Raw genomic sequence first — 19,763 nt, 5'->3', positions numbered from 1 at the left:
AGGAATGGAAGAGCAGCAAGGTGTGGAACTAGATTAGGTTTCATGAGAGTGTTTTAAACAAGTTCTTAAGTTCTCAAACTCTTCTTCATCAGGGTTTTTTTCCATGTTAGCTTTAACAGAGGGTCTTGAAATTGACTTCTGTAAGCATAAATACTGGCATTTCTTCTTATTCTTTCCTATTATTTACTTATATTTGCTTACATATCCTGGTATTTATTTTTCTATTCTTAGAATTCTATAGGAATACTGTAATTGCTTTGTCTTTACTGCTGGCACAATTTGTAAACATCTGGGTCAGATTAGCTTCTTTTTCCTAATTGAAAGAGAACTTGAAATGTCAGTAAAATATATTAGCTGTTAATGCTTTAGACATGAAGACTTTTTTAGGATCTTAGTAGGATGCTTGGTTTTTATGCACTAAAAATACAATTCTGCTGTTTTTCACACCTTTCTGAGGTCTCAGCTGAGAGGCTGTTCAGCTATGATGTGTTTTTTTTTTCCCTTCTTACTGGATGAAAGTAGGACTCTGCTTTCTACTTCTATTCCCCTGCAGGGAATATGCATTATTAACCAGGATAAAGATGAACAGGAGGAAAAAATTAGAAAGCAAAATAAAGAATAAAAAAAAGCATGCCTAATACTGTAAGGAAAGAACGTACACTGCATTTATTTATGCTAAGGTATAAAATTACTCCTTTTAAAAAAATTTAGTCTCTAATATATTTAATTGAACTCACTTGCCCTCAGAGTTTTTATTCCTTAATCTAGTACCTGCTACATTAGAAGCTGAGTAGAAGAATCCATTCACACCGAGTAAAATCAGTCATTATGAATGGCCTCTTTAAAATTTTCTGTAGTTTATAGCAAAAAGCAGAAATCAAAACAGTTTATGAACCTGTTGAACATTACATTGCATACTACCTTTCGCTGTTTGTCTTGCAGGTTACTGGAGTAGGTTATAACAGGTTTGGAGAAGTGATGCTTGATGGTGAAGTTATTCATGGCTATAACAACCCATCCATTAGCAAAATCGTTGAGGTAAGATCTTGGCACAGAGAGGTGAGTTTTAAATTATGATTTGGCACAAGAGCTTTGTATGGCATTTACTTTGTGTTCTGTTTTCTCCCCTTTCCTTCCTCATTTTTTAGGCTGGTTGTGTGTGCAATGATGCTTTGATTAGAAACAACACGTTAATGGGAAAGCCAACAGAAGGGGCTTTACTTGCACTTGCTATGAAGGTGTGTACTTTATGGTGCTTTTTGATTCATGACAGGTGGGAAGAAGTGTGTAGAAATAAGTTGTGGCTTTGGTTTTTTTTTCTTTTCATCTTCTTCTACTGTGGGTCTCCTAGATTTGTATTGCAACTGCTCATCTCCTGTGTTTCTTATCTGTTGTAAATCTTTGGGCATTCTGAAAGATGAGAGAAAATTATTTAGAACTGAAGTAAAATCTGTGGTGGTGAATAAACTAAAAAATGGGTAAAGGTGAATGCATTACAGTGTTTCTCTCCCTGTGTAACTGAGGCTGGAGATCTATCTATCTTCTTGCTGAGACTCATTCCAAGACCCCAGTTGTTGACTGGAAAGGATGAGTGTGATGTTATTTTGGCAAGAACCCATAGAAACTGAGAAAAACAGGAGTCTTTCATATCTGTTGCTGGAAAGGGAGGTAGTGAGGAGTTGTGAACCTCTGTAATCACTAAGAATGGCTTATGGCAGGCTGCTGCTTCTGCATCTTCTTTAATTGGCACTTTCTCTTGGTCTTGGTTAAGTGTAGAGCATGGAATGCTGTGAGTTGCATTGGGGTAGGGAGAGAACAGCATTTGAAATGAAAGGCATTTTGTCTGGAGTCTTCACGGTTAGTTTCAGATTAAATGTTTGGGTGATGCTGATCACTAAGAGAAAAAGTCACTTCAGGTTGGATCATTCAGACTTAAAATCAGTGACTTGACTTCTCCAGACTTTGCCACGGTCTTGTGTCACAATTTTGTAGGCCCTTCTAGAAGAGAAATTGCATGGAAGATATTAAAAAAAAAAATAATAAAAAAATGCATTGGGATGGTAGACATATTTTGGTAAACTGAGAGCTACACTGCTAGCCATTGCAAGACTTTTGTTTGTGGATGGTCATAATCTTTCAAGATCCTTGGATCAAAGATAGTATGTGGCATTAGATGGTCTGACTTATACTGAAGCCCAAAAGAAGCATCTAGGTTCTTTCAATGCTAGTATGTCCTAAGTTTCTCTAAACTGGAACAGTGTGCTCAGAAGCAACTTTGGAGATGAAACTGGTTTTTAAATTTAATGATTGATAACTAAGATGTCTTAACAAGTCAACAAATTGCATAGCTGTTTGAAAAGAAAAGGTCCTGACATTGTGGTGGTACTTCTGTTTTTTACAGATGGGTTTAGATGGACTCCAGGAAGACTACATAAGGAAGGCTGAATATCCCTTCAGCTCAGAGCAAAAATGGATGGCTGTTAAATGTGTTCACAGAACGCAGCAGGTAAACTTCAATCACTGTTTCCTTGTGCACTGGCTCTGTAGAACGGTTATTTACCTTATTTAATATCCCCATTTTTCACTTCCGAAGTTATGGCAGGCTGGTAGTAGTGCACAGTCTTGGGACTATGCTTTGATAATAGACACAGTTTAAGTTTCAGGCTCCAAAGTGGAGATTAAGAATCACAAGAAATTCTTTTCATAAAAGGCATACTGGGAAATTAATCTCAGTACTTTGATATCTGAGACTTTGAATGTATACCTGGCTGCTTTTTCTTCCTTCTCCCTCCTCAAACATCTAAAGCAACTCTGCCAGTCGTCTTCTCTTTCAGTGCTACATAACTACATCATGAATTAAGAGCAAGAAGATGTATTGATGTTCAATAGTAAAATTATTTTGTTTGAAAACACAAGTTTTCTGGTTTTGATGCAGACAGCACATTCCCCAGTGTTGACAGATTTTGTTGATGTCAACAATTATCAATACAAACCATGTTTTAACCCTTTTTCTATTTTCTGGTGCTTTCATATACATATTTGCATTCATATTTCATTCAGACCAATCTGAATGTTTTTGTTACAAATATTGACATAGTCACAGCTAGTCTGATAACTGGAGCCTTCTAGATAATATGTGCAACAACAGACCTTATCTTGGATTTATGGAAAATTTGCTAGCACTTCTGGCCAAAAAAAGGCTTCCTAACAGTGTTCAAGTATCACAGTGAAAATCTTTGCTTTGTAAGCAAAGCATTTGAGTCCTTTTATCTATATGGATAATATGGTTGTATTATCCTTGCCTGTATAAAGAGTGGTGAGCAGGAATTGCTACATGATTTTCATCCATGTAAGGGTTTACTGTGTCTGTGTTTTAGTATCAGCCTTTTTAAAAGATTGTTGAAAAATTGGTAACAGTTTTAAAGGGAGCATAAATTATTTGAAGGCTAAGAAAATGCAGTGGGTTTAGAAACTTATAACTCTATCAGCTATGTCTATCAGAAAGATGGAGGTGACTTGACTATTGTGCATAAATACCTTCACAGGGAGAAAATAGATGTGTTAAAAGAGCTTTTTAGCTCAACAGGGGAGAAGATGAGAGTCAGTGACTGGAAATTGAGCTGAGGCAGACATTCTTGATGGAAAAGGGGGGAGAGGGAAGGGATGAGCTGATTTAGCATTAGAGTTAAATGTTTGAGGTAGGTGATGGATTCTCAGTCCCTTGACACTATCAAGGCTGGGTGGCTCTCTGGAAAATATTGGAGTTGTTAGGGATGGTACAAGGATGCGGGTGATATTTAATGACCTGTACAGCTGGTCAGGTGATGAACTAAAGGTCTTTCAGGTCTAATGTTCTGTGTAGGTTTAATTTCTGTTTTTTGCAATGGCCTGTTTAGTCTATAAACTGTGACCTGCAGTGTCTAATGTGTATGATGTCTACTGAAATGAGACATTGATTATTAGCTTTGCTTTTTTGACCTTACCACTCTTGAACATACACTGTGTAGAGATACTCTAAAAGCACAGATTTTTAGGTTTAGAAGTGTAACTTTGATTTGCGTGATGTTCTGAAGACCCGCAAGGAAAAGTACAGATATGCCATTTGTATGTGTGCATATGTAGGTATACATACTATATTTATGCATATATATACATACACACATGTGCACACAACAATTCTTTTTCCTTTTAGGACAAACCTGAGGTATGCTTTATGAAAGGTGCTTATGAACAAGTCATTAGGTACTGTACATCATATAACTGTAAGGGGCAGATCCTACCTCTTGTTCAGCAGCAGAGAGAGCAATACCAGCAAGAGAAGACATCTATGGGCTCTGCAGGACTTAGGGGTAAGGCTGTTTCAGTGTCTCAAAATAAGCATTTTTTTTAAATGGCGCTGCTTATTGTTTGGGGGGGGGGGGGGGGGGGGCGGAGGGGGGAAGAAGAACCAAAAGCACTAGGAGTTCTTTTTGTTCACTAAGTTCCACTGGGTGGTTTAGTTTTTCTTTAAAACCTGGAAAAACAGGTGCTGTTGCCTGAGACCTGTATAATAACATGATTAAATTGCAAAGGGTGAGAAAAGACACTGCTGGTTCTTGTCATCTCTTGTATGTGACCATAACTGAACAGTACATTACTACATAATAGCTTCCATATCTCATTATAGATGTGGATTTTTTAAAAAAGGTGGATGTGTTTATTTTTCTATTACTTTGGCTTCTGGCACCTTTGTGAGTTAGGCCAGCACAACTGATTGCAAGTCAGAAGAAGCCATTAGAATTACCTTTTATGTTAACAAGCTGTGTAGGTTTTTAAACGTAACTGAAAGTATTTTTCACAAGACTATTGTTGGCAAGTATTAGACTTGGCTGGCTTTTTTTGGCCTCTGTGAAGAGACCTCTAGGCTGTTAAGTCCATCCACAGCTTTCTAATTATCTTCTTTTTTTTGAAGGTAGAGGTACTCTGTGGCTCAGGAAATTCCTAGGGTGCAAATTACCAGAAACTGAGAGGTTCTGCTAGGAGTGGTATCTCTTTGTGCTTTTTATTTGGACAGTCATTCTTTCTGTCTGCTTCAGACCACTGTCAAACAAAAAAATCTAGGGTAATGTTTTGAAAAAGTGAATTTGCTTTTCCCTGACAACTCTAATGTCATTTAAATATATTTGGATTAAGATTCCCACTGTAAAAGACATTCTAGAAAATACTCAGTGTGTACTCAATGAAATCTGCCTCTAAACAAAAAAAAAAACCAAAACAGAAAATAAAAATATGTTAACTGATCATCCCTTTCATCCTCTTGCGTAAAAGACCATGCATGTACAGAGAAACCACAAAGCTAGATGCCATTTTTTTTTTCACACAGTGAAAGTGTAAACGCTTTCATCTGAGAACAAATAGGAAAGTTACCTTTAAAACCTGGAATACTTAGTTTGGTAAAAAGACTACTCTTTAAAAGAAGGAATATACATAAGTAGGCTATTTTGAATACTCAAGATAACAGACATTGCTACCAAGGTTTAAAAAAAAAGAAAATTGCAATTCCAGCCCTTGGCTTTATGCTGGCCAACTAGTTTAAAACAAGTGTTTTAAATGCTGGTCTAAATGTTAATTTCAAATCTTAACTTATTTTTTTTCTTTGTCTCCTAAAAGTTCTGGCCTTAGCTTCCGGTCCTGAGTTAGGACAACTGACTTTTCTGGGGCTTGTGGGAATAATTGATCCTCCACGGACTGGTGTAAAAGAAGCTGTAACTACACTTATCACGTCAGGAGTTGCAATCAAAATGGTTACTGGAGATTCACAGGAAACTGCAGTTGCCATTGGTATGAATAGTCCACTTCCTTTCATTTTTCACTTATTTTCTCTTTTGGCAGTGCCTAGCTATTTATTGTGAAGCATTAAGTCTTTAACATTTGTGAGTTCTGTATATTGGGTTAACATATGGCACAAGTGGAATTTGGGAGGGTGAGGGGGTGGGATGGGGGGGGAACAAACAAAAAACCAACACCCTGGCCTGAAGTGATACTTTGGCTTCAGTTTAAACTGTAGCTTTTCTAATCTGGCTAAGGTATGACTTTCGCTGTTTCAGATTATGTATTTTCTTACTGTATTTTGTTGTAACATATGCTTGATTTCTGGTTCTTATTCTTACACTCCCAACACCATCCTCCCTACTCTCAGCTCTGGTTGCCTGTCTTATGGCAACAGGGAGAAACTAAAATAGCCAGTGACAGTGAATGTTTAGGATGGATATGGCACTTCAATACTATAGAATACAGTTTTGTCTGTGTAACTAAGTTTAAGTACCATTAATAAATATTTAAAGAAATTATTTAACTTTTTTACAATATAATACATTAAAGTACAAGTACTTTACCAAAAATATGAATTCTTTACACACAGGATGATGAACAAAAGTTGAATGTGCACATGAAAAGTACACCCCCAAACCCTTCTCAGAGGGTTTTTTTCCTTGTCTCCCCCATGTAATTTTTCATTTTCTGTCTTGTTATTTTTGAACTGTGAATTCTTTAGAGAGGACTGAGCTCTTGTGTTTATATGGCACCTGACGCAATAAAGTGCAGAACTTTAGACCTAAAAAGTCTATGGAAATAAATATCTGATTACGATAGACTTTGTAGCATGGTGTTTGTTACTCAAGAGTTCAGATAGTTTACTCCAGTATGCTGAATCAATAGGGTGTTAAGATGTTCTGCTGTAGCCATTTCAAATCTGAAATGCTGCAGAAAATAGTAGGTTTAAAAAAAATAAAATTGCGTACTTAATGTTTTAAAAGAGTAAATTATTATAATACCTTTTTTATTATTTATTTCCAGCTAGTCGACTAGGATTGTATTCCAAAAATTCACAGGCAATCTCTGGAGAAGAAATTGATGATTTGGATATTCAGCAGCTTTCTCAAATAACACCAAAGGTTTGTTTTGATATACTGAAATGCAGTAAAGAATATATTTTATATTGAGAAATGCTTTTTTCCTGTGGAAAGCTAAAATATAACTTCTGAGATACAAATAACATGGTTCTAATAGAAGTGATACAGTAAATTACCAAAGGCTTTTAGTACAGAAACATGGAAGCTGTCCCAGATCAAACAAGTATCTTTTGGCTTGAACATGTGACCATATGAAAATTTACATCTTTCAACTCACACAGTTATCTTTTTAATGAGTGTATTACTTTTGTCTCTTAATGACTCGATTTGTTTTTTACCTTTCAATCCCTGTATTGGAACTTCCGTTTTGCCGTCTCTCACTTTCAGTGAGGATCATCACCTTTTTGTATTCTTAGATCACTTTATTTCCTTCAGTAGCTCAGCTGATATATATAACCTTACAGTTTGCATGTTCAGGCAGTCCATCCTTTTGTAATTTGTAAGAGGAGCTGTCTGTATCTTTAATGATTCCTAATCGATCTGAGGTCACTGGTTGAGAATTTTGAAAGGGTCTATTTATTAAGTTACTGCTTAATACTTTTTTGTTATTAAATAACTAAATTTATTAGCCAATGTCAAAAGTTGTAAATGTGAAGGCATATTCAAATGTAATTGAGGTTCAGGTGTGGCTATGTTGCAAAATTTATGCATCAAAATGCTGCTCTGTTTGCAAAAGACTGCAGAATTAGACTGCAGTGTGCTTGAGTCTGATGTAAGCCCAGAGCTAGTATTTCCAATCAAGAAATGTGCACATCAGCTTTGTGTCTTTGTTTTTGTGAGTCACCAAGGAAACTTAGAAAAAAAGAATTGTGTAGCAAATAGTAATTTTTGGTTGTTTTGGTAATACTTGTTCTTAAGGGCTGGACACCTTAGATAACTGAAGTAGCTACAAATTTACTTCGTGCATGTTTGACCTGAGACCAATTCAGTTTTTAGGCATTTATTTAAACCTTATTAGGAATTAATTAAAACCAACCAATAAGATTGATATCTGTATACAGTCTAAAGTGGCTGATAAGAAGTCTAACTTCTTACCCATCTTCTTAAAAAGGAAAAATAGATGTGAATTCTAACAGTATGGACTTGATGGAAAACTAAATTGCACATGCTCAGATTTCAATTTACAGAGAGGACCAGAGACAAAAAGGTTCTGAAAATTAGTAATTCCTTCTAAGATGGAATATTTATTAATTAGTTTTGAAATGTCAGTCTGTTAATAATATTTTTATTACTTTATTATTTTATTAATTATTATTGTAAATAATTAAAATAATTATTTTATTAATAATAAACTAGTAAAATTGAAATGTCCCAAGTAGTTTGCCACTAGTGCTGACAAGGGAAATGGACATAAATTGTAGAGTCAGCATGGCAATTGCCTGCATGAATTTGGTCAGGAAGGCCATCAGCAAGCCATTATAACTCAATTGTGTCATAACTTAAGAAGGTTTTTAAATTGCATATTCTATCTTGAAATAAGTAGCATGAACTTTGTGTACCAGAACACACTTTGAATCTTCTGAAATTAATGATTTCACTCTATTATAAACAGCTCACTGGTGCTTCAACTTCAGATCTAAGAAGAGTACAGTTGGCCTTTGGCAGTATTTTTTTATCCTCTAGCTTTATAGAATTCGGTGCAAATCTTTACACTTCTCAAATTTTCAGTACTTCTTCATTGTGCTTTTAACAGGTTGCAGTATTTTACAGAGCCAGTCCCCGACATAAATTGAAAATTATAAAGGTATGTCTTACTGGAGGCTCAAATGCTGGACTGTTGCTATGGGTACTGTTTGTGGAGCCTTTACTTAAATTATAATGTGTTAGTGTGTCAAGATGAAATCGGAAATGCATTTGGTTTGAAAATGAAGTGTCTTTGAAAATACTACCCAGAAATATCCATAGTGCTCACAAGGCAGCTGCTAGCAGGCAACATCATGCTTTCCTCTATGTAGAGAGAGCTGGGGGTTGACTGAGATTGTGTCACATTGCAGTTGAATTGACTAGGAACTTGAAAGAACCATATTTCTGATGCTTCTCAGAACAAGGTAAAAGGGCATGAATTTCAAGCCCTATCTGAGGTAATGCTTCCATTCAGAAGTTAACAAAAGAAGGCAGCACAGAGGTTTAACAGTTGGAACAATCCAAAAAGCAACAATAAGGAGAAGGGAGTCAAACATTGAGACAGTTTGAATATATTGAGATTATATGAGGGTGATAATGTTAAAATGTAAATACAGCATCTTCTTTCTCTAGAGTTTTTTACTTTCTCTTAAAGGCAGATTTTATATACCCTATCTTTAAAATCTAGGCTGTCTGAATATATGAACTGAAGTTTAACCTAAAATCTGGTATAAAAATTCATTGGAATACAAACAGCTGCTTTTTTTTAGGAATGTACAGTAGAATTTGTACATAGAGTAGAAATTGTGGGTGGAGGATGATGACACCAACCTTGTGCCTAGAACAATTTTATAGGATGGGTTATTTCAATCCCTGATTTAAGGTCTTTTCCCTTTCTTTAGTCCCTGCAAAATAATGGTGCAGTAGTAGCTATGACAGGAGATGGAGTGAATGATGCTGTTGCTCTGAAGGCTGCGGATATTGGTGTAGCAATGGGACAAACTGGAACAGATGTTTGTAAAGAGGCAGCAGATATGATCCTCGTGGATGATGATTTTCAGACAATAATGTAGGTGGCCTTTATGTACATATCTTGTGCTGTATAGTTTAATGAAATACTGCCTGGGTCAAAAACAAAATATATTCCCTGAACTTGTAAGTGTAGCAGCTGTTAATGAGTTCTCCATTAAGTCAGGAGGATTATCTTTACAGTGAATTACTTGTATTATGCTCTTAAAAAAGAGCTGGTGACATAATAGTACAAGGGGAAACTAAGCATTACTGTCTTTTGATGTGTGTTATTAATAATAATGTAAGAATGTATTTATTTAGTTTTTTTGTTACTTTGGTCTTGTACATAGATTGGATGTAAGTAACAAAGAGGGTTGTGCATGTATGTGCTATAAAATCTAACCTGTATTTCTGCTTCTCCCAGTAGAGTTATGGTAGTAATATATTTGGAAACATAACTGAGGTGAAATTGTGAGTTTGTTAGCTGTCAGCAGGATTCATCTTCATTTAATTTCTTACTTCAGAAGCATAAATCTTACGTAGAAATGAGACAGAGCATTCCTCTCAAGATTTAAACATTTTACACAGTGCTGTGTTTGTTTTCAACTCTTTAAATGTGGTGGTGGTTCAGAAAAGGAAAGGAAGCTATTTAAATAATCACAGGTGAAAATAAGTTACCAACTTCTGATAACCAGCTATTTGTTACTTGTTCATTTTTTTTGTTTGGTGTACTTCAAAGAGAGCATAGCTAAACTTACCTTATTTTGAATTTAATCCATCTGACTTTTGAAGGTAGTGGTTGTTGGCAGAGCTGGACTGCTGCCTAGCAAGATAGCCTTCATCTTGAAATGAGGCATCAATCTCGGAACACTTCAGTTTGTCTGAAAGTACGATGCTTAACCCTTGGGAAGAAGTGAAGTGTAGAAGTGCAATATAAGAAAATCTATCTAGGTAGCAGTATGTCAGAGGATGATCTGAGAGTTAAAAGGTTTCCATAATAATTCAGCCAACAGCAATGTGGTGTTGTGCAAAAACAAGAGAGAAGGGAATTATTTTAAGATATTCAGAGAGTACATAGGAAAGACATCTGTGGTAAGTACTTAACTTTACTTGGGCTTGATGCGGGTTTTGCTGGAATGCTTTATCTGGTTTTCCTCACTTCATCAGGAAAATTCTCAATAGGAGAGTGAAGAGAGTGATGGGGAAAAAAAAAACCCTCTTCAGTTTTACATCCTTCCCTCAATGCCTTTAATCTTTTTGTCTTAAAAGTTACAGAAGGAATGCTGATTAATTGTTGTTCTTGGCTATTAAGGGAAGGGAAGAAAAAAAGGAATGGTTTAGGGGACATGGTGGCGCTGGACTAAAGGTTGGACTTGATGATCTTGAAGGTCCTTTCCAACCTAGTGATTCTGATTCTGTGATTTGCAGCAGAGTAGACTTGATTTGGGTATTGGAAAACACTTTCTCACCCCTATAATTGTGGTAACATGATAGGCAAGTTCGTTCTGGTGCAGTAATAATATATGGTCTTCTAAAGTCATACTGTATTTCTATGGTTTTGTAAAAGCATGTGTGTTTTGGTTTGGGTTTGTTTTTTAATTAACTTGAATTGGAAGGCCTTGTCAAGGATGACGGTGAATCTTGAACAAGGAGGAGATTTTACTATTGATGTTGCGTTTTGAAAGTTAAGCTAAACAGCTGGAAAAACAACTGTTGTGATTAATCTCATAGTTGAAAAACAATGACTGCCAAAGTTAAAAGAACCTCAACTCCATTTGTTTCTTGACATTTGCATTGCTGCTTCAAGTACTAGCTTTTTTGGTTTGCTTTAAGCTTTTTTGGCAGTAGTGTCATTTGTTTAGTGATGTAATCTTTGTTTTTAATTGCAGGTCTGCAATTGAAGAGGGTAAAGGAATTTATAATAACATAAAAAATTTTGTTAGATTTCAACTAAGCACGTAAGTTTGAAAAGTTGACAATGTGAGAAGATTCTAACTACATTGTGAATGAATCAAAGCATTATGAAGCAGATGCTGCATAAATTCATGTGAATATTGTAAATTTCACATAGGATGCTGATATGCTATGCTTTTGAATTTTCAGTATTTTGTATCCGGTGGCCTGTTTCATTTTTAAAGAACCAGAAAACAGTGCAATAAACAGACATCTAACTTTGTAACAGTTCTTTTGGTTAAGATGTGAAAAGTCAATAATTGAGAGGATAGAGAGAAACAGCATAGCTACCTTTGAGTCCTTGTTTAAAGGAGAAGTTAGTAGTCATTCCCTCATTAACTAGAACATGTATATCAAATGGAGAAAACCAGGGAAACAGGAGGTTAGTTTCTCTGTAAACAATATACTAGTTTGTGGAATGAGTTAGCTCTGTGAAGCTGACTGACCTTTTCATATAAGGATGCCTATGCTAACTATATCATATATACGTAAGAGAAAAAGACAAGAGTTCATTAAGACTTAGTTTCAAAAATTTTGTGAGTTTATCTTGTTGAATCTGGATTCAGGAATGTGATTTTCCTCTTTGTCACCTTGTTCATGTACTTTTTGGAAGCCTTCCTGGCATTTCAGAGTAGCTGAATAAAGTTGCAGAAATAAAAAACAAAACCAAAAACAAAACACAACAATAAAACACCAAAAAACCCACAAATGCTAAATACAACCCCCCCAACAAAAGCATAAAAATAAATCCCCACCAAAAACCCCCAACACAACAAAACCCAGAAAACACCGACCTCTTAAAATTTGAGTAAAAATTGTAAGAAGTGTCATATACTTTCAGTCTTGAAAGTATAGTGTCCTGCATTGGTAGAAGACTAGAAATCTACTTCTGAAAAATAACCAGGCATAGATATTCTAGAAAAGTGTGCTTGCCTGTTAGCCCTGGGAATGGTGGCCTCAAGTTTTTGACTAATGAATTACCCTTATTTTTTTTCTGTCCCTCTTTGCAGGGAGAGCATAATAGGAGTCCGTAGAGCACTAAATTCAGAATTATAAGCCTTGCTCTCTTGTTGCGTATGAAATCACTTCATCTTGCACTGAAAGCAATTAGTGCATGCTTATTTACAGAGGTTTCTACTACCAAGCTTGCAACCAGCTAAACTGTTTTCAGTCTTTTGCCTAGCCTTCTCATGTTGCTAATAATGAGTGGTGTAAGGTATTTCTAGGGAGCTTGGGTAGTACCTTGCCTTGACTGATTAGTCAAACTAGTGAAAAGGTGCACAGAGTGGTTCTCTTTACATCAAAAGTGTAAAAGCAGTTTGTTTTTCAAAACTGTTTTTAGAAGTTTGACTTCTGGCACAATAGAAATATAGGACCCAGTTCCCCAGTTAAAAAATCCATTAGATGAAGGTGAGTGGTAACTCTGAAATGTTATCTTAAATGTTTGGGAGGTTTTTAAGATGCAAATTTGCTGTCTTTTTATTGCCAAAACAACACTATTTTAAATATGGACCATGTCAGGATGAGTATTCTAAATGAATTCATGCTCTACCTTTAAAGCTGGGCTTATGTCAGTAATGATTCACACTGTCAAAATCTGTATCTACTCTTAAACAGTTGAAGCGTTGATTACAAAGCAGTTATCAGTGGATCTTCAGAAATGTTCCATGCTGACAGTTATAAAAATGGATTCTTTCAACAGGAGTATAGCAGCACTGACTTTAATCTCACTGGCTACATTAATGAACTTTCCTAATCCTCTCAATGCCATGCAGATCTTATGGATCAATATTATTATGGATGGACCTCCAGCTCAAAGGTACGTAATTACTTTAAATCCCATTAGAGGTCTGTAGTCCTTTTCTTTCAGTAAGGAAAATGGTTGCTTATAGAGTAAGCTCTGTGAAGTGTTAAACTTGAGTGAATTGTTTCTGAAATAGCAAACTACTTTTTAAAATTACAATGTATAGTTCTATGTTCATTCCTTTCGGTTTGGTTTATCTAACAATAATTACAGGGGCAGCACATATACCTAAAGGTCCACAGATACGCCCATGAAACTTGCATGCAGGATTCTGGCTTCCCTCTGGGTTCTTCCTCTGACCCTCTTCACTGCAGATAGATGGTGGAGGGAGACGTGGAAAGGAGCTAGCAGTGAATTCCTTAGCTAGGTTGATCATGGTAACAGAAATAACTGGGGAACATAACTAATAGTGCAGCTTCCTTTAAAATTAACATCTGGTAATTCTACTACTCTATTTATGGACTATCAAACTGCAGTGTTAGAATATTGCCTGTTACTAACACATAGAACTTAGTTTTCTGAAAGGGAAAATATCATGTGCTTATTTGAATAAGATGATTCTTAGGCTGTGGAGAGAAGATTAAAATCTTTCTTTCAACTTAGAAAATCTAGTCCTTAAGTTAGAAGCAATAGATTTTTATGATTATAAAAATCTAAAATGTCCTTTTAATTGTAAGTCTTGGGGTGGAGCCTGTGGATAAAGATGTTATTCAGAAGCCTCCAAGAAATTTGAAGGACAGCATTCTGACCAAAAACCTGATTGTTAAAATACTGGTTTCATCAGTAATTATCGTGTGTGGAACACTATTCGTCTTCTGGAGAGAGGTATGACAAAAGCATGAAACTTTAAGCAGTAACAAGCTAATCTAAAAGAAGTCCTTTTTATACCAGCAGTTGGAATTCAGAATTTGTATTAACTTAGTTGCGAGTTTTGTCCATGCTTATTTAAAACTTATTCAGCTAGCAGATTAGAGAAGGAAGATTTTCAAAGTAGTTGTTGAAATGAGGAATACAGTTGTATTCCCCAGCCTATACTTTAACACAGACTTTTCGAGGTCCAAATTTTGTGAAACCTTGGCCAATAGAAAGTAATTGTACAAGTCTTCTAGCTAGACTATTATGAGACAACCATTTGACTTTCTCTTCCCAACAGAAAAAAACCTATGAACTTTCGGTGGTACATCATAGAATTTTTGGTATTTCATGTGCTTGCATACACGTTTGTCAAGAGGCTTCATTTAATCACAGCTTGGAATTACAATTTGTTATTTAAGTTAATATGTGTGTAATTTTTGCTATGTGGTTTATTAAGTCAGCTTGGGGCAAACAGGTTGCTTTTGCTTTCGTTTACTAGCTAGTAGAACTTGAATTATTGTAATAACTTTGTTTAGTTGTGGAGGGTTTAAAGCACACTAAAGCCATTTCATTTTCTCTTGTTGGCAGCTAAGAGACAATGTAATAACGCCTCGAGATACAACCATGACTTTCACCTGTTTTGTATTTTTTGATATGTTCAATGCTTTGAGTTCCAGATCTCAGGTAAGTGATTCATATTGTCCATTTACACACTATTTACACAATCAACAGGGTTTTTTTTGAGGGACGATCGTGCTGTGTTTGTTTCAAACATTTTCCTGCAGATTTACTTCACATTTGCTATTAAGCTTCAGAGTTTCACATATTTATGAGGTAGGATTTCTTAACTTACAGATTAATATTAGTTTCCTTAATTTGTTTATGTGATGCAGAGCTGGTAGTAGTGCTTCTGTCCTGACAGGAGCAAGGAAATTTTTGTTAAAAGCTTGAAGTGTGATAGTCCTTTGTATTGTTGTGTGCACTTGGTTGGTTTTTTTCCTGAAAATTCTGTCAGTTCAGCATCCTTGACAGAATCTGAAACTTCTTGAAGGCCTTAACTTTTTTATTTTGTAACCCCAAACCCATAATCCAAGGAAAATCTCTTAAACTGTTCTTTCTGCCTATATTTTTGTTTTAAGGAAACAAGTCTGAAATTTTGTGCTAGTTGGGGAAAAGTACATTGCTAATATACATTATTACATTTACTTTAATTTGCAGTCGTTTTTCTGATGTGAATTGTCAGGGTCAACAAAAACATTTCCTTCTAGTGTAGAGGGCACCTTCTAATGCACTGTACTTGCAGAAAAGTAAGTTTAATGTACAAGTTATTGACCACGAAGACAAGATTTGTACTCTGTTTACCAGAGAAAAGATGTAATTAACCTGTTCAGAAACTTGTTCTGGATTACCTAAAAGTTCAATATTTTTCTACATTTTTCTAAAAATCTGGAAGAAAAGAAATTGTAGTTACAAATTTTCTTGATAATTAAGATTACATGTACAGTGTAGTGTGTTGTTTATTTTACAGGCAAAATCTGTGTTTGAGATTGGACTTTGCAGTAACAAAATGTTCTGCTATGCCGTCCTTGGATCTATAATGGGACAGTTATTGGTCATTTACTTTCCTCCACTTCAGAAGGTTTTCCAAACAGAGAGCCTGAGTGTCTTGGGTAAGAACAGCTCCCTCTTCAAAACTGTACATTAAGGATTAATATGTAGATGCATTAGCTTTTGGTTCTATAAGAGCACTTCCTGGCTGTTTGGATACAACAGGAATACAAAGCCTGCTGACTTTTTTTGGGGGGAGGGGGGAAATACCCTTTTAGATACCTTTTTTCTTTGGGAATCATGATTTAAATGCATATGGTACACAGCTGATCAGTGTGTTCTTAAATTTCTTAGGTGCTTATGTATATTAGGTTTTTAATGAAGTTTTTGATGCAGGCAAAAATTAAGTTTATTGGCATTTTTAAAGCATTAATCTTGCTACTTAGCAAGTTTTTTTTCTCTGAATATAAACACTTTATTTAGAAGTCTTGATCCTTTATTAAATCAACTGCATTGTTGTAGGATAAATAGACATGAGGATTTTAAGAAGCCATAGATACATAATACTGTTGGCCTCATTAAGACCTACGTTTATTACTTTTGTGGTTTTCTGGAGTCAAAGATAAATGAATGTCATGAAATACATGTTTTTAGATAATTCTTTTTCTTGTAGTGTCATTTCTGATGATATTAGTATTCTTCAGTGTGAAGTTAATTATGTTGCTTAGCATTCTTTGTTTTCATAGGTGCTAATAAAAGTAGAGTTATGAAATACTTTAAAAGTTTGAAATATCATGCCTGTGCTTATGATTTGTATATAAACTATGCATGTTAATCTTGTGTTCCTGCAAAAATTGATTCTTGCTTCATTTCTCCTGAATTTACCAAATGATTGGGAGACAATTTGAAAAGTCTTGTAAGTCCTGTTCTTTTTTAAATCTGCCCTCAGCCTTAAATAGCAAATTTTAAAAAGGCTAATTATCTCTTTCCAGATTTACTGTTTCTTCTGGGACTCACTTCCTCTGTGTGCATAGTGACTGAGATCATAAAGAAGTTTGAAAGAAGCAAGGAAAAGATCCAGAAACGTGGAAGTTCTTCTTCGTCAACTTCGTCTTTTCTTGATGTATGATGCATATTGCATTCTTTTGTTTGCAAACTTAGGGATTGCTGTCTAAAGATGTAGGAGAAAGCAAAACAATATTTGGAGAATAAAGAAATCCTGAGGGCTTTTGACAAGTCCTTTGTTTCACTGGCTAATGATGAACGTTCATGTTTCAAGACTGTTTAGAATTTAACTTCCAGCTGTGGGAGTAACAAATGAAATTATGCAACTTTGGTAACATTTTTCCTCAAACATAAATTTACTTTTGAGATTGAATGGGATTTTTGGGGGGGGTGGGTGGGGAGTGGTGTTTAATTTAAAGAAAGATCTAAGTCCAAGTCCCATTTTCTGCACTTAAAAGATATAACTGTATAAAATCCTTCTCTTAGATATAAATATTTTAGTTTGTTTTTATTTAAAACATTGTACTATTTTACTTTTATGGTGGTGGGACTTTGCTACTAATACAAGGATAAAAAAAAAATTCAGAGGCATTCCACTGGGTTTAGAGTCTGTCACAAGAGTGCCATATTCTAGCTACTGTATTTATTTACTATATCCTGCAACGTGTAAGCGGCTCAAGTACCTTGTGCTACAGTTTTTTTGTATCCCAAGTTTTTTTTTTGCACAGGATGTGACCGCTGTCGGATCACTGTTTTTCTTTTCTTTTTCTGTGATTGAAAAGCCTATACTGCAATTTGAAGTAAATGTTTGCTTTTCTTAAAAGTGTGTTGTCTCTTTGTTTTAAAAGAAACTGGCATTTACACCAGATTAGCATGCTCGTTTTGATACAATTTTTAGATACAAGCTTTGTTTCATGTCTTCTAACATATTTACTTTAGCTTATGACTGTTAGATTGCTTGAGTGACTATAAGACCGTACTATTATAGAAATGATTTATAGTGTATTGAATTAGAAAATGATTGCACTTATCCTCTAATGGTAAAAAACCCCCCTTCCTCTTTCAAAGAAGCTCGGTTTTCCTTCCTCTTCCTTCTTCCACCCTGATCATAAAAATAAACTTTTTACTGGTAGTGTAACTTAAAATTTTAACTTAGAGAATGACTTTTTTTGTCTAGAAAAGCATTATAATAGATCAATGTCTTGGTATGTTAAAAGTATTTTTAATATATGATAATATCTGAATGCTCTAATATTCACTAATTGGAAAAGGTGTTCTTCCTCAAAATAGACTTGCAGCTGTTGTCCTCAGTGTCTTCTCATCAGAGTAAGACGACTCATCCCTCGAGGACATGCAAGGAACAATCACCTAGGGAATCTTGAAAAGAGGATGTCTAAGATCTCTAGGGCGATTTGGAGACGTAACGGTATCTCTTCTGCTTGAAAGCATGTGGGTACACTTCTTTTCACCCTGTAGCCTGAAAGTGTAGCATTGGTATTGGCTCTGGGCTGTGCTGTCACGCTGGTCATCCTGTCAGTTAATGAGGAATTGTGAACAGGCACTGGGATATTTATGCACTTACCTTTATGGCTTGCCCCACATGCCATGCTCAAAATCTGGGGAGTTCATGGAAAACAAGGCAGTTTGGAAAGTGCTGTATTTTTCTTCTAAGAGGTTGTTTAATTATTCTCTCCTTTTTTTCGCTGGAGCTTCCCAGACTTGGTCAAGAAGTGGGGCTGCAGGCAGGATGTGAGTGCACCATTGAGTCTGCTTTACACATGCAGTTCCTCCATTGCTCTGGCTGACCCTGGGCCTGCCTCAGTATTGCCTCAGTATTACCTCAGTATTACATGTATTACCTGGACTACCAGTGTAATTGCATAAAGGCAAAGACTGCAGCATATGGCCCTTGTCTTTTCCTGCAGGATTTTATGTGAACCACTGAGCTGGTAGGGCCTGAACAAGATGACCTCTTACAGAAACGCTCTCATGTCTTCAAGGAAAAGTTTCTTATTTCCAGCAGTTCTGCCTTTCAGAAGTTGAACAGATTTGTCAGTGTTCCTTCTGTTGAACTATTACCATCTTTGGCAAGTGGGGCTGTAGTTGTTCAGTGTTGTTGTAGTGTGTTCAGTACTTCAATACAATTTCAGAACACAAAAGTGTTTTAATAAATAAAATCCTTAGTGTTCTTCAGTAAAGACAGATAGCAAAAACTGACAATGTGTGCTGATGAAGAATCTCTTGAATGCACTTGGGTTTTGAGAAAGTACAGCAACTATACCTTTCACATAGTAAGTCTTAACCTGTTGTTGATATTCTTCCATGGGATTTGACTGCTTGTGCTCTGCACTTGGTCTCGGAATCCCAGAAATCCAGATTAAGTACAGAAGTGCAGATGAATGCCAATTTGTTGTCTTTAACTTGGAAGTGTTACTGTCTAGTCTTTAAACAAATTTTATGAAGTACCCCTTTGCCAGTATGTCTCTTTCTGAATAAGATATGTCAGTCTGGACAAGAAATAAAATTTCAGTCTCTTAAGAACAATTTTGCCACCTTGCAGAGTGAACTTAAATTGAGTGCAATTCTTTTTAAATACTGAATTCTATTGACCTTTTTTTGACTCCACTCTTAATCATTACCACCTAACAGCAGATTTGAGAGGTTTTTCTCCAGAGCAATTGAATCAATAGTGGGATCTTTCCACAAAAATCAAGAGGCATTTCATGTGGGGTGAAAGTAGACGGCAACCAAGGAATTTAGTTGTTCTTCCTAAAGCATGGAATAAAGAACTTCACAGTTTAAATAAGTAAAGGCCCTTTATTTTTTATTTTTCCTACAAAGATTGAAAACCTATGACTCAAAAAGGAAAACCAGAACACTTGATTTAAATTCTGCATAGTAACCCTAGAATCAATAATTATTTTCTCCTCTATACAGGATTGGTGTTTGCGATGAAGTGTACTTCATTTCATCAGCACCAAACAACAGCTGAATTCTGCATTGAGAGCACATTT

The 19,763-nt window shown here is 35.6% G+C and overlaps 1 protein-coding gene across 1 annotated transcript in view; it reads left to right on the top strand.

Moving 5' to 3' along the window:
• The window catches only part of ATP2C1 (ATPase, Ca++ transporting, type 2C, member 1), a gene marked incomplete at its 5' end in the record, with an annotated part of 24,952 nt that extends 7,412 nt beyond the window's left edge, over positions 1-17,540 (top strand). Inside the window, 14 exons of the mRNA XM_010296286.1 lie at positions 943-1,038; positions 1,149-1,238; positions 2,402-2,506; positions 4,193-4,349; positions 5,650-5,820; positions 6,835-6,932; positions 8,644-8,694; positions 9,476-9,642; positions 11,474-11,542; positions 13,240-13,356; positions 14,019-14,166; positions 14,785-14,880; positions 15,725-15,866; positions 16,737-17,540. Of these exons, the coding sequence (XP_010294588.1) occupies positions 943-1,038; positions 1,149-1,238; positions 2,402-2,506; positions 4,193-4,349; positions 5,650-5,820; positions 6,835-6,932; positions 8,644-8,694; positions 9,476-9,642; positions 11,474-11,542; positions 13,240-13,356; positions 14,019-14,166; positions 14,785-14,880; positions 15,725-15,866; positions 16,737-16,873 (1,644 nt within the window). The remainder of the gene's footprint in view (positions 1-942; positions 1,039-1,148; positions 1,239-2,401; positions 2,507-4,192; positions 4,350-5,649; positions 5,821-6,834; positions 6,933-8,643; positions 8,695-9,475; positions 9,643-11,473; positions 11,543-13,239; positions 13,357-14,018; positions 14,167-14,784; positions 14,881-15,724; positions 15,867-16,736) is intronic.
• Positions 17,541-19,763: the final 2,223 nt, after the last annotated feature.

This window comes from Phaethon lepturus, unplaced genomic scaffold, assembly GCF_000687285.1.
Source record: "Phaethon lepturus isolate BGI_N335 unplaced genomic scaffold, ASM68728v1 scaffold15091, whole genome shotgun sequence".
NCBI classification, from domain to species: domain Eukaryota; kingdom Metazoa; phylum Chordata; class Aves; order Phaethontiformes; family Phaethontidae; genus Phaethon; species Phaethon lepturus.
The sequence above is the reverse complement of the archived record's forward strand: the minus strand, read 5'-3'. Positions and strand labels throughout refer to the sequence as shown.